This window comes from Geospiza fortis, unplaced genomic scaffold (genome assembly GCF_000277835.1).
Source record: "Geospiza fortis unplaced genomic scaffold, GeoFor_1.0 scaffold54, whole genome shotgun sequence".
Lineage (NCBI taxonomy): Eukaryota > Metazoa > Chordata > Aves > Passeriformes > Thraupidae > Geospiza > Geospiza fortis.
Genome location: NW_005054301.1, coordinates 8,415,576 through 8,429,382, shown reverse-complemented (window position 1 = coordinate 8,429,382; position 13,807 = coordinate 8,415,576). Strand labels below are relative to the sequence as shown.

Here is a 13,807-nt window from a genome sequence, read left to right as displayed (position 1 = left end):
AAAGGGCTTGAGGAAAACACCACCTGTGCTCTTGTTCTTCCAATCTGTTGCCCTAGTGCCCTGAAGTTCTTTTTGAGTGCCATAAGACTTCTCTCATCAACCTTGTCACCGCCAACCTGCACAACAACTAGAAGTGGGTAATAATCGGAGGGCTCAATTAATCCTGGGAGTCTCCTGGTAACATCCCTTACCCAAGTCCCAAGGAGGCAGCAGACTTGCCTGTGGAATGGATCCAGCTGGCATATGGAGCCCTCAGATTCCCTGCAAAAGGAAACACCTACAGTCACCTTTCTTTCTTTCTCAACACCCAAAGGTGTGATCCATCTGGCTGACTGACTTGTTCTGGCCAAGCTCCAAGAGAGAACTTCATCCCCACTATTATCTGCCTGACCCTGATACTGCAGACCTTCATACATTTTCTGCAAGGCCACTTGGAAAGGAAAGGCCAGGGGGCATTGTCCTCTCTCCCTGGGCAGGGACCTGCTTCCATTCACCCATACCTTTTAGGTCCCCGCATTCTCCCTGATGGTGAGAGGGTCAGGGTTTCTCTGACTCTTGCCAAGCTTCCATCCACTGCATTTCTCTCAGGGACTGGAGGATGTGACTCCACCAGTCTGTTTTCTCTCACACTCCCTGATACTCCTCAGCCTTTTCCCTTCCTCTTTAGAGAGGAGAAAACAAACCAAAGAGGAAAACAAACCAGAACAAATTCTTTCCTTCATCTCAGCAACTCAAAGACACATACACATACAAGCTATTAGGAGCTGCAACAGGCCAGGTATCTCCATCTACTGCTGCTGGAGAAGTAGAAGAACAGAGTTTAAACAAGAGAAGAGAATCTGCACTCTACTATGTAACAGGCCCAACTGAAAAACCTCGACCCTGCAACTATTGGCACTTTCGCTTCCCAGTAAAGTTCTTCCCAAATGCTCAGCAGGCCTTTACATCCAACCAAGGCTGGCATTAGAGAGGCTCTGAGAGGAGGGACCACTTCTCACAGCTCCTCAATTGAGCATTCTGCACACTAGCTTCTGATCTGTCTGGCACTAATTACTCTGACAGAAATAATAGTCTGGTATTCAGCTATGTCCCCATTTCAAGTCAAAAAAAACAAGATACCCTGAAGGCTCAGATGAGTTGTAAATGTGTCTCTTTATGCTTTATGATAAGCAGACAAAAACTATCCCTTGGATGGCACATGGCTGTTTCAAATGAGACAGTGAGGGAACACTGCAACACTTTGAAGCCAGCTTTTAAAATAAAACTCACGATGATCAGTGACTCAGAAGCAAATTCACTTTTTAAGACACACAAATGAAAGTAATGTTTTTCAAATGCCAAAATTAAAAAAGCACACTTTTTCTAACAATATATAAAGTTAGTTGAATACAGAAACCACCATAAGAGTAATACAAGAAGCTGTAGTAGCAAGTGCTAAAAAGCACCAAAAAAAGCTATAGCACCATTCTGTTTTGTCAGCTTTTAGGAAGTTTTTAAGAAGCAAATGTCAAGTAAGTGCAGTCACTCATATCCTCGTCCTAACAGTTCTCATACGCTTGAGAGTAATTAAAGAGGTAAAAGAGAGACAAGATCTGAAGGAATAAGTGACATCTTTTACTAAGCTGATACTGTTTAATGCACACACAAACAAAAGCACACAACAAGGAGACAGGTTTTATGCACATAATGGCTTCCTAAAGTACAGAAAGAGCCGCTGCTTTCAGGTTTTAGCATCTTTATTCAAGTGATAATTAAGATTGTATGTTTCAAAGAAACTAGTAAGAAACATGGTTTTGCTTAGGAAAAGAGCAAGTACAGACTAGCTGTATCAGCTGTCTCCTGCAGAATTAGGACAGTACTACACTGGTATATGTATCATTTCGACTGCCCAGCATTTGTTTCGTAACATTAAAAACAAGTAAGCAATAAAACAAACCAAAACCTTTACCTTTGAATTTATAGTTATAAAATAGAGTGTGAGAATGAGAGCTAAGAGACTGGCAGTGCCAATTGCTGTAACACTTGTTTTAACAGCCCATAAGAAAGGAGTTGCAGGTTCTTTCCCATATATCGTCATCTCATAGCTTCCACTACTCAAATACAAATATATTTATTAGTCAACAAATTTACATTTGCATCCCAAAGGATTTAACAGCAGTGGAAAGTAAATTCCTTAAATGTGATTTTTCCAGCCCAGAAGTTAATTGATCCTTTTCAGCTATGCTGAAAAAATCCATACTGTATTTCCTTTATGAATAGATAAGTTGCTCTCCAGTACTATCAGAGATGCTGTTTCACAGACACCATGCTAGTTTTGATACTTTCTGGAATTCAAATTCACCTTTCAAAATAAAGTAGTAAACCCCCTTTGTATACAGGAACTTATGTTTAAGCATTACCACTAAAAAGCCCCACAATTAGTAATTATAATTTAAGTAATTTCAATTCTCTGTAACTCATTAGTCTAAACATGCAAGACACTTTGTCCCTCACTACCTAGTGGTCTTATTATATAATAACTCATCCTAGCACTCAGAAGACAGTTAGAGATATATAGATATAGACAGACAGATATAAGCAACTTGTCAGTTTGAATAGAAAAGTTGGAAAATTAGCTATAACTTTATCTCTTGCAAGGACTATCTTCCACTACCCTAACTCCTTATCAGCTACAGTCTTGACCAGTAACATGCTTCCTGTGCCCCAGTTAAGACTTACAGAGATGAAAACAGTATGCAAATCTTTTAATTGGCCTAATGCAATGGTTAATCCACTCCCAAAATGAACACTCCTAAAGCACTGGGACACCAGTGAAAACAATTGATGAGTTAAAAGAAGTTTGATCTCTGATTATCTGTTTCCTGCAGCCTGACAATTGTCAACATCAGATCATTCAAAGCAGAGAAAGGATCTTAACCTATTCAAATGTATGATCAGATGCAGCAATCTTCCTAACAGAACATCATCTACTTCTGTAAGTAGGCTCATTTTTAAAAGCATTCTGGTGTTGCTTGCTCACAGACATTAGGCAAGTATTCTTTTGCAGTGGTGTCATCTAGTGGTCAAATTCAATGAAAAAAAGATGTTCCTTTCTGTATGATTTTCTCCCTTCTTACACGCTGACCTTTAAGCCATCTATTTCAGTCTGTGACTGACTTTTTACTTAAGTGCCATACTAACTGATGGACAAGAATTGGTTGTGCTCCAACCTCCACATGGGGAAGGGAAGACATCACCACATAAGCTATTTTTAAGAGTGGAGGTAGAGTTGTCACATCTCCTCACTGCTCAAGTCAGACCAAAAGCTTATAGTTTAATTAACTAATTATCAAACTGCTCACTTATATATCCTGATAAAGAAGGAAATTACTTCTTGTGATAGCACCCAGACTCAGAATACTGATGATAAATCACAATAGGTTGTTTACATGGGCTGTAAATGTAGTTTTTCCTCCAACAAATTAAAATAGTTGTAAAATCCAAAAAGCATGCTGCTGACTTCAGGCAAAAAAGAACAGATCTTACTGCTGAGCAAGTTAAGCTGTTGAAGGGGTTTTTTTTTAGTATGTCTGAGGCATTAGCTGAGGTTACTATTTTCAGGTAGGCCTTCCATACCACATAGTTTCAGCTTTCAGATAACTGTCTTCAGACATCAAAATGTTGAAAATCAATTTCACAAGATTCAAGTATCAATAATAAAACACAGTACTAAGACAGCAACAAATGGACAGGTTACAGCAAGAGACACTATTCCTTGTAGAAAATCAAAAGACCAACAGGTACACGATGGGTCTTGAACTTCCAGTTCTGAATGTCAAATATAGGAAGCAATTCCAGTAATGTGATCAACATATTTCCTCTCCTTCAATAAAATGTGAGCTAAAACATTAGCTGCTTATTTTACATCTTCATTGACCATGGCTAACATGAAATATTGCTCTAATCCTCCCCCCCAACAAAATCTCAAATAATTTCCATGCCTTGTTCAATAAACTACTTTCCATAAACTGCAATGTGACATTCTAATGAACAATATTTACAATGTCAACTGGTATCAATTCTTTAGCAACTCAATTTTAGATTAAGTTTTCTCTTTTTATTCTATAATGTTTCTGTCCAATATTTCAAATAGTAATTTTGTCTTTTGTGAAGGCAGTATTAGAAAAATGTTGTTACACAATTCCTACGTGTCTTTAACTGGAAGTCTGAGCACCTTGTGTTTTAAAGCATAGCACAGCTGCCACTTTGGAGAAAAGACAGCCCCAGTTTGGCCAGAAAAGTCAGATACAAACCAAGAAAGATGGCCATTTTTAATCAATACATCACTTGAAAGGGTTAAAGAGCAAGCAGAATTATCTCCTCGTTGCTTCTAACAGGTTACCAATATGCACCCATAATTTTTAGAGACCACCTGAACAAGGCATATGATAGGACGGGGGGGAGCTATCTCTGCAATTTGTTTCTGGTTGACAACAGTTGTTGGAGACACCAGACATACCAAAACAAGAGGAGGACAGTATATCACAAACTCTTCTGAGTTCCCTCTTACCAGACCTCAGTAACAAGGAAGAATTAGCCAAATTCAAAACTGAGCAACATAGCAAAAGGCTAGAAATCAGAAGAGACATAAGACCAGAAAAAGTAATGGAGTATTAGACACTACAAAAACCAGACCACACAGGTTTCATACAATCAAAAAACCCACCATCTTCCTAGACTCTGAACAAAGTACTTGTCCTCTCTTTGCAAATCAGCTGTCATCTCGTGCAGTATTATAGACAACTTCATATGTTCAAGGATAAAAACATTTATATTAAGCCAAAATGCTAAGCCTTCTAGTGTTTGGGCTCCCTAATGCTTATTTTGTTCAAAATCTAGAAAGCTGCAACCTATCTTACAAGAATATTACACATGCAAATTCAGGACTTATAAAATAAAATATCAATATTTAAATTGTTTGAGCAAGCCTTGGTTACACATCCATTATGTAGCAGGCTTGGAATTAAATGATGCACAGAGCTCAGAAAACCAAAAAATCCTGCCGACATTACACGTGCAAAAAACTGTAAAAGCAGTGGAAGAATTTACAACACCACAAAACAACTGAGTTTGCATGATCTGCCTAATTCTGTTGCTCTCATAAGATGCTATTACAATATAGATGGACTGTGATGATTTTTTCTAGAAAAGATCCCAAAAACATAGTTGCAAATGACAAATACATGCAAACAGCTCTGCTGAAAGCCGTATTATGTACAAGTGAGTTGGTACACTTAATCCCCAATGCAGTACTTCAAAATGCAGGGCAAAGTCAACTGTTAATTGGCACACAAATAACTACACCTCACCTCCTCCCACTTTGTATTCTTTAATTATGTACCTCTGAGCATGAAAGTCCCTCGGCATTACCATGCTATTTGCAGTGTTTCCTGGATTTAGTCTTAAAGGTCGGAACTAGTTCCCTGCTATACCTTTGTCTACAATAGCAGTAGCATACAATCAGCTAAGGAAAGTTTTTTATTCTTCATTTTACACCAATTTATACTTATGTAGTTTAAAACATACAATCTCTAGCAGGCTAATTTCTGATGGAAATAAATTTTATTTGAAACTTTAAATCTTTTGAATGGTATCCATCTCAGAGGCTCAAGAAATTTAACTTATATCCTATACACGTACTGATCAGTGAAAGCAGAACATACACATCTAACAATTTTGTGTTTATCTCAACACAAGTTCAAGTAACCAAGAAGGCTGAATTAAAAGCTGGTAAAAAACCCACAGCACTCTCTTAAGGTGATATCACAGCTTTACCTTTGGAAACATCTTTGGAAAGCTACAATACACGCATGCAAATATTTTAGTAAAGGAATAGAAAGAGTTATTCTTGAGGGGAAAAAACTTTTAGAAGAACAATATTTTTTTTTGCTGTTATTTTGCAAACTGCTTTCTACATCTGAAGACATTAAGGCATTTCATTGAGCAAAAGAAAAAGAACACCTGAACAATACTGACAGTTCATAATATTTGGGTTTCTAAATAAACAAATGAAACAAACAAACACCTGATTCTCTAAGCAAAATACTGCAATGCCAGCGGTGACCTGAGTCTAGTCGTTTGACAAGTATAAGGATGTGAAAGACAGAAAGAAACTTTGGAACAGGTTTTCCATACAGAAGGCAGTAGCCGTACTGAAGTTGTTCTTATCCTGGCTTTGCAGACTGACACTTTACTGGTTGAAAAGAATAGAGCAGTGAAGAGAAGGAAAGCTTTTCTATTAAGCACTGACCTTATGTACATAACCATACCAATTCCCTTAAAACTTATCTCCTGCAGTGCATCGAGATTTTTCTTCCTGGTGTAGTACAAAATTTGCCATAAATAATATCTGGATCAATCACTACAAAAACTGACACAGAATAACTGCTCTCCAATGATCATTTTGAACCAGCCCACTCCTATCACCCAACAAACACCAGTCTATGCACTAAGTATCAGGCTACCCAGAGGAGTGCCTTCTACTCTGAAGTGTAAGCTGTCACCTACCTCCTGAAAAAAAGCAAAATAAAATAATCCTACAAACAACAAAAACCCCAGCAGCAACAGCTGAACCCACAAAGGCTTTAGCACCCATTCTGCAGGTACATCCAAGCTAAGCATGTTTTTACACATCTTAAGCTTCCATTAGGTAAAACTGTAAACTCATTTAGGCAAAATATGAACATTTTCTAGACCTCCCCTAGAAGCTGCTTTAAAGAAAGACTCAAGCTTATTTATACTATAGAGCATATGTACCAATGATATGAGAGAATGCATCTGAAGTTTAAAATTCTTCCAAGGTTTTAATCAGTCTAAGATGACAATAAAAACATCTGCAGTAAATATACCAGTATAACAGTAAGTATAACACTAACTCTGAGCGGGAAGAAACCACTGTCAACCTAAATTCCAGATAATCAACTATTATAAACATTATACAATTCTTTCCCAACTTCACTGATAATGTAATCACAATTTTTGCACTACCTAAGAAGTAAAAATCCAACATTTATCAATTATTTTAAGCTTTCAGTAGTTTGGCCATTAATTCTGAATGACTCATCAAAACTGTTGTGTGTTTTTTAAATTCGTATCTTCCCCTACTTTCTCATTAAATCTTATTCTACAAACAATCCACCTTTCACAAAAACCAACATTCCTTTGCAAATCCACCACACAGACCAAAACACTTGCAGTGTCAACACCTGAGAGCACTGTCATATCTCCACAGCTGCTTCAAAGCTAAGGGAAGGTATCAAGCAAGCAACACAATCCTGCTCTTAATTAAAGTAGAGAAGCACAGTAATAGTATCGCCAGCTGAAGCATCACACCTCACTTGGATGTATTTGTTTGATGGAGTTTATTACCCTGGAGACTGGGTTCAAAAATGCACACACAAACAAAAATTAGTATTTTTAAATATACTTACCTTGCACCATTATTTCTAAGTACTTCCACTATTTCATCAACAAAATACCGATCCTTGACATAAGCAAAGATTTCATCGCAGATCTCATGCAGGCGGGTGCGATGGGTAAGGGTGGCCAAGTAGAGAACTGGAATGATGAGTGCTTCTGGAAAACTTTGAAGATTATGTCGGGCTTTCTTCTCTGATTCCAGAGCTTCCTGATATGTGAGTCCTGGTTTACCTGTGACAGCACAGCTCCACACAAGGCTGTTGCACAGAATGGTGCGTTCAAAAAAATCACTGGAAAGGAAGAAAGGTCGGAGGGGGAAGAAAGAAAGAAAACAACTGAGTTCTGACTAACATTTTAAACTTGCTCACAGTTAATACAGCAGCAAATTGCAAATATCTTTTACAAGCATGAAATGCAAAAGCAGCTCTACTCCCCTACAGTTTGTAGATAACAAGGGGTATTTGACATTTTTCAGCCATGGTAAATTGCTATTGTACAACCAAAGTCTCCTCTCATTACAGACTACAGTAAGAGAATCAAGACCTAGAAATGCTGCAAACAAATATTCATGTGTAAGAAGCCTTTTGCATAATAATAATCACACTGAGTTTAATAGGTGTCATATCGTACTCACATCTCCCCCATTTCCACAAATATTTGTAAGATGAGCGTCTAAAACTGTACAAACACGAAATAACTTTAAGATCACAGAAACATGTTGCAACTTGAATAAGTTTCAGATTTTGAGTGCCTTAACTCACAAACTAAAAGATGGGAGAGGTAAAAAATTAATGTCAAGTAGTTCTCTAAATAGTTTTTATTCCTTCACTGTTTGCATAGCTCTTACAAAAAAGCACTGAAATATTTTTTCCTACAGATTCTTTTCCTCCCTTGTTCCGTTAGTAAATATTGATTCTCCTCCTTCCACACATTTCCAATTAAGGCTAAAATTGCATTGTTGTTACTGCTTGCTTACTAGCTATTATATTGGAATCAAGAATGAAGAGCTTTCATTAGTCAAAATCTGTCCATTTTTGACAGGTGTCAGAAGAACAGCAGCTTATTAAAACATTTTCTAAATGAAGTAGATGATGCATCTATTCACAAAGCCATGTTAAAACATATCATATACTATGGATCGGTGATCAGACAGCAAAGCAATCTTTCAATATGCCCCAGTTCGGACAATGCATTTACTTGCCTTTACAAATATTAATGGACTACTGAATACACATGACAAACCATGGTTTGTTTTGTCTTTATCAGTCCAACATAGCTATTTCAAAGCACACAGTACTTTCAGTCAACTGCATGCTACACGAGATACCTATACTGAAGTTTCATTTCATCCCTTTCACAAAAAACCCAAAACTAAACCAGAGTGTTCCCATTTTTAAAAGGATAGACCTGTTCAAATAATTTCTAGTAATGAGGTTAAGAGACTTGCACAGTTCACAGTGAGTTTTTTCTTGCAGTCTCCCTGCAAACCCAAGCTGGCAAATGTTCATCGGTGACACTGATGCAGATGACAGTGTTCACTGCAGATGGACAGATGAACCATAACATTTTGTAAATGAAAATGGAAATTTCAGATTGAGGACAATGAAGGGTCTTGGCTCAGATAATCCTTTCTGTATGAGCACAGGATTCCTCTGAGTGAGACATGCTTTAGGAATAACCATCAGCTGCAAGAAGGAGAAAAGGACAGAAGAGGAAGGGATAGATGAATTATATGAATAATATTTAATAGCTACAGAATTTCAGATTTTTATATCATCTGCTATCCTGCTACCTAGTTAATATATTTGACAGTGTATGGATAATGTGGGCCTGCTTACTCTAAAGACAAAAAGGACAAGAACAAAGGAGAGAGAATTAGATAAACTATTCTTCAAGATATGAAGAACAGATGGCTGTCAGTCATTCTTTGTGCATCTTTATTGTGTATTATACTTATTTAAACATATTAAAGAACAGGTTAGACAAAAATCTGTTTCGTGAGTTTGGATTGGGTTTTTTTGTGAGGTGATAGAATAGATAAAATGTGATCTCTTCAGGTCTTGTCTTGCCCTACATTTCAATATTTCTGTATTAGAATAAAGTAATTTTTATGGATGGGTATTCAATGGATAAAGCGGCACTTACTTCAATCTTCATTCAGCTGTGTTTCTACATCTATTTTTGTGTCTCACTTACCCAAGAGGTTCTTGATAACTGTCTTTAGCCAGGAAACAGAAGAACACTCTAAAGAGTTACTAAAAATGTACTAGAATATAATTTTTTTTAAATTATGAAAGTAAAGTTAAAAAAAAAGTCAAGGAGGCATCAGAGAGCAAGGGAGAGACAGAGACAGTGTCCCTTTAAGAGCTGCTGTTATTCTTTGTGAGGGGACACCGGGCAGTCATGCTATTTAAAGCAGCAGCATTGAACTTAAAGGAGAAAAAAAATTAAAAAACAACGAAAAAAAAATTTAAAAATCCCAGTCAACAACCCTCTTTCTAAAAATTCCTAATCCATCACTATTACAAGTACAAAATGCTAAGATTACTTTAACTGAAACATATTTGAAGGAAATATGTTCCATTTACATATGAGCATATTTTGTGTATCTAGTTTCATTCTCCCGCATTTCCTCTTTTGTTTTGTGTGGATTTTTCCCCTGTGAGTTTACAGGGAAGAAAAAAATAGTGTGAAAAACAGCTACATTCCATTTTGAAAGCATTATTTAGCTATCTTTACCTACAGTGCATCAAAACCATCTGTGGCTTAGTCTGCTAGCAGAGTTCCACTGCAATGTTTTAAGGATCTCACTTTAACTTGGTTTGAGAGAAAACAAAATCCCACAGTATACCACTAAATATACTCCTTCTGTCCCTGTCTCTCTCCAGGGCACATCAGTTATCACAAAACACTTGACAAGAAGACACAACAGCTCCAAACCAAGGAATGGCAGCAGCAGCAGTAGTGATACCCTTTCCCTTTACTTGAAAGGTAATAATGCCCTTGATCATATTCTACATCCAACTTCACTTCACAACAGCAAGCGCATCTGCTGCTACATCACATCTTGAGCATTACCTGTGTCTTTATCTAGGGTATTATGGTTTCTGGGGCTTCCTTGCTGGTTCAAGATCTCTGTGACTCTTGGCAACATGGAGGGAGAAGTTCATACAAAACACATCCACAGAGGTCACTTGGCATGGGTGCATCTGCATTTGAGAAGTCCAGTTGCAAATGCAACTGCAGCACCCTGATGATGTCCACATTAGCTCAACTACTCGAGCAGCATGGACTAAAAACTAATTTGTCTTTGTAATTCTAATTAACACCAACTTCTCAGCTGGATGCCTCTTTTCATTTAATTAGTTAGTTTTCTATGCAAGGTAAGGCAAACTGTAAAATTATTAGCAAATCACTGAGTAGTAGTTTAATGCCACTACTCAGTAGGTATTTGATAGGAGGCAGGTCATTAAGACAAGCAAGAAATAAATTACTTGCAATCTCTGTGCTGACTACATTTGCAATGGATATAAAAATCAGCCTAAAAATTACGGCTACCTTTCTCTTGAACTAACCAAATATTTCTCTTGATTTTAAGACTGACTGTATTTTTAGTGGGCTTCAAGAGCATTTATTGCAAATATTTACTTCCATTCACTTTCTTAGCATATGTTAGAACAAGTAATTTAGTGTACCACAGGAGGGTAATCAGAGAAGACTAACTCTGCCATTCTGGATCAGAGTTTTCTTATACTCTTGGTCTCCAGAAGTAGTCAAGAATTTGCATTACAAATAATGCACAAAACAAACAAAAAACCATCATAAATACATCTATTCCTTAATATTTGCAGGTTAATTATGCAACAAGGAATACATTTTAAGTGATGAGTTTCTCTCCAAGAAAACAGGAAAATTCACCGAATTTAACTAAGGGCACTTAAAAAGCCTTTTGAAAGATCTCTATGTGACTGTAGCCAAGAACTCTACAGGTCAGCCTCTAAATAAGTTTCACTAAGTTTTGAAGATGAGGAGAAACTGCTCTTCCCCCCCCCCCCCCCACATTCCTACCACTGTGTCTATACTACTCATCATGGTCTTTTTCAAACTATCCTCATGTATAAGACTTCCCACACTTTAATAGTAGCTTTCTCTGCACATGTATATCAGCTATTAACTTTCACAGACAAGGTGTCAAAGACTGGTGGTAACATCCCACTGGTTCAATATATTTTTCATGCATTCCATGTATCTCATGCACATACGTACTTGATTTTCCTACTTTGACCCCACAGACCCTCCTTGCTGGTGTGTCCCTCTAACCAGGAATGTAACCAAGCATGGAAAACATCAGCTTTCCCAGTTTCTGTTACTAAGGATAAATATAACAGGACGTGGCTCTGCCTTCTGAAAGGATTACAAAATTATGTGATTGTATTTCGAATTAAAGAGGAAATACATTCTTTACAGGAAAGTCACTTTACAAAACACTAGTCTTGCTAAATTTTTCTCATATTAGTAGAACCATTTCTTATATAGAAAAGAGTAATACTAATGTATGATTTCTAATCAACTCTACTAAAGCTGACACATGCATGAAAGCAGCTTTTCACCAGTAAGTTTGTGCTCTGCCAAAAAACCCACCAAACAACCCAACAAAAAACAAACACAAAACCAGCTTGAGTCTTAACTGTTTGTACTAGTTAAAAGCATTCATAGAGTTGATGTAGGGGGTCAATTCAGATTATCATATATATCTGTACAGCCCACTTCATCTAATTTGACTCTGTAATTTTTAAATTCTCCCCTCAAATAGAAGATTCAGAGAAGTCTGACTTAGACAATGGCTTTCTTTCATGAAACAGCTAATACAATTTTTAAGAAGTGGGCCCTCCCTATCCCTATTAATCTACTTGCCCTTGCTTAGGCAAAGAAATAGGTAATATTGTTTTCAGAAGGCACTATCAATCAGCAGAGAAAAGGATCAGCGTCTTTAAAACTGTCTAAAAAATGACCAGCTTTATGTTCTCCAGCAGATTATGCCACAACTAACAGTAACCTAAACTTACAACCCATCTGTACCAGAACACTTTGCTAGGTAAAGACAGTACTACATTTTCCAATCCAATGCACCAATTTTACCCAACCTAACAAAAAGGGCCAGAAAATAAAACCAACAAAAACAAACCCATTAACAAAACACACACACACCCGTACACAAAAAACAAGCATAACGGAGTTTTCTGTAGAGTCTTCCCAAATACCACATTCTAAGGCCTGACCTCTCAGCTAACCACCTCCTGACATTTCGAGGGATCGCCTGTGTGAACACATCTAAATTTACTCCTTAATTCGTGAACTTTGGTTAAGTAAGGAATTTGGTCTTTCATACTTATTGACAACATCTCTGCAGTATAAATAAGCCTGTCACAATACTTCGAATAGTCACCAAACATCTTGAGGACAGACAGACATTTTAAAAGGATACTTTTCATACTGAAATTTAAGTAAAACTACATGTACTTGAAACATATTTCCCTGTGTCAACAAATACATTAGAGTCATCTAATGATGTGATAATAATTGTATCCAGAAAAGCAGCTTATCAGAATAAGCAAATCAATATCAATAAGCAAAGCAATTATCAGAAGCTAGGGGAGGGGGACTTAATTCCTACAGAAACAGGAGGCTGTCACCTCTCCCTTGTTAGGTTCTTATACACCCTATAAGGAAAATACTCCTTACAGAACTCCCAACAACATAATCAGCACCCTGAGAGTATATAGTTCAGAGAACAGTAAGGCATTACCCTTCAAAGTTACCTAATCCAGCTTCTTTAGAATTTTTTAAGTGTATTTGAACAACAAAAACAAGTCTAAACATGAAAAAGATTTAGGTGTGCTTTTATTTCATATGTTGCAAACAAAAAGGATTTTAGATTTAACCTCGTTAGTCTGCACATCTTAAAAAAATTATAGTTTGGATGTGGGGGCCTTTTGTAGGTGGGAATGTTGCTGGATCAGACCGGTGGTGAAAACCCGTAATTTATCGGCTTTTTAGAAACATCTTGCTAATACTTTCTGTCCATTGTTCTTACAACCAGTGAAGTGAGTGGCTGCAAGTTCGGGACTACCCGTGCCATCCACCTTCACTCGCTAACGGGAATTTCACCTATCCTGTTCAGCTTTGTACATGCGGGAAAAAAAAAAAAGAAAAAAATATATAAAGGATATAAGAGCGACAGAAGAAGCGATAAAAGCCTCACTAGGAAAAAAGCTCCTAAGGTGACAGGTGCGTTCACTGGGCTTCAGGCGGGGTTTAACCTCCGGCAGCGCCGCCCGCCCGCCCAGCC

The 13,807-nt window shown here is 37.4% G+C and overlaps 1 protein-coding gene across 1 annotated transcript in view; it reads right to left on the bottom strand.

Annotated features, from left to right (window-relative positions):
• The window catches only part of BAZ1A (bromodomain adjacent to zinc finger domain 1A), a 71,847-nt gene that overhangs the window by 47,986 nt on the left and 10,054 nt on the right, over positions 1 to 13,807 (bottom strand). The window contains exon 3 of the mRNA XM_031064690.1: positions 7,470 to 7,748. Coding sequence (XP_030920550.1) covers positions 7,470 to 7,748 — 279 coding nt within the window. The remainder of the gene's footprint in view (positions 1 to 7,469; positions 7,749 to 13,807) is intronic.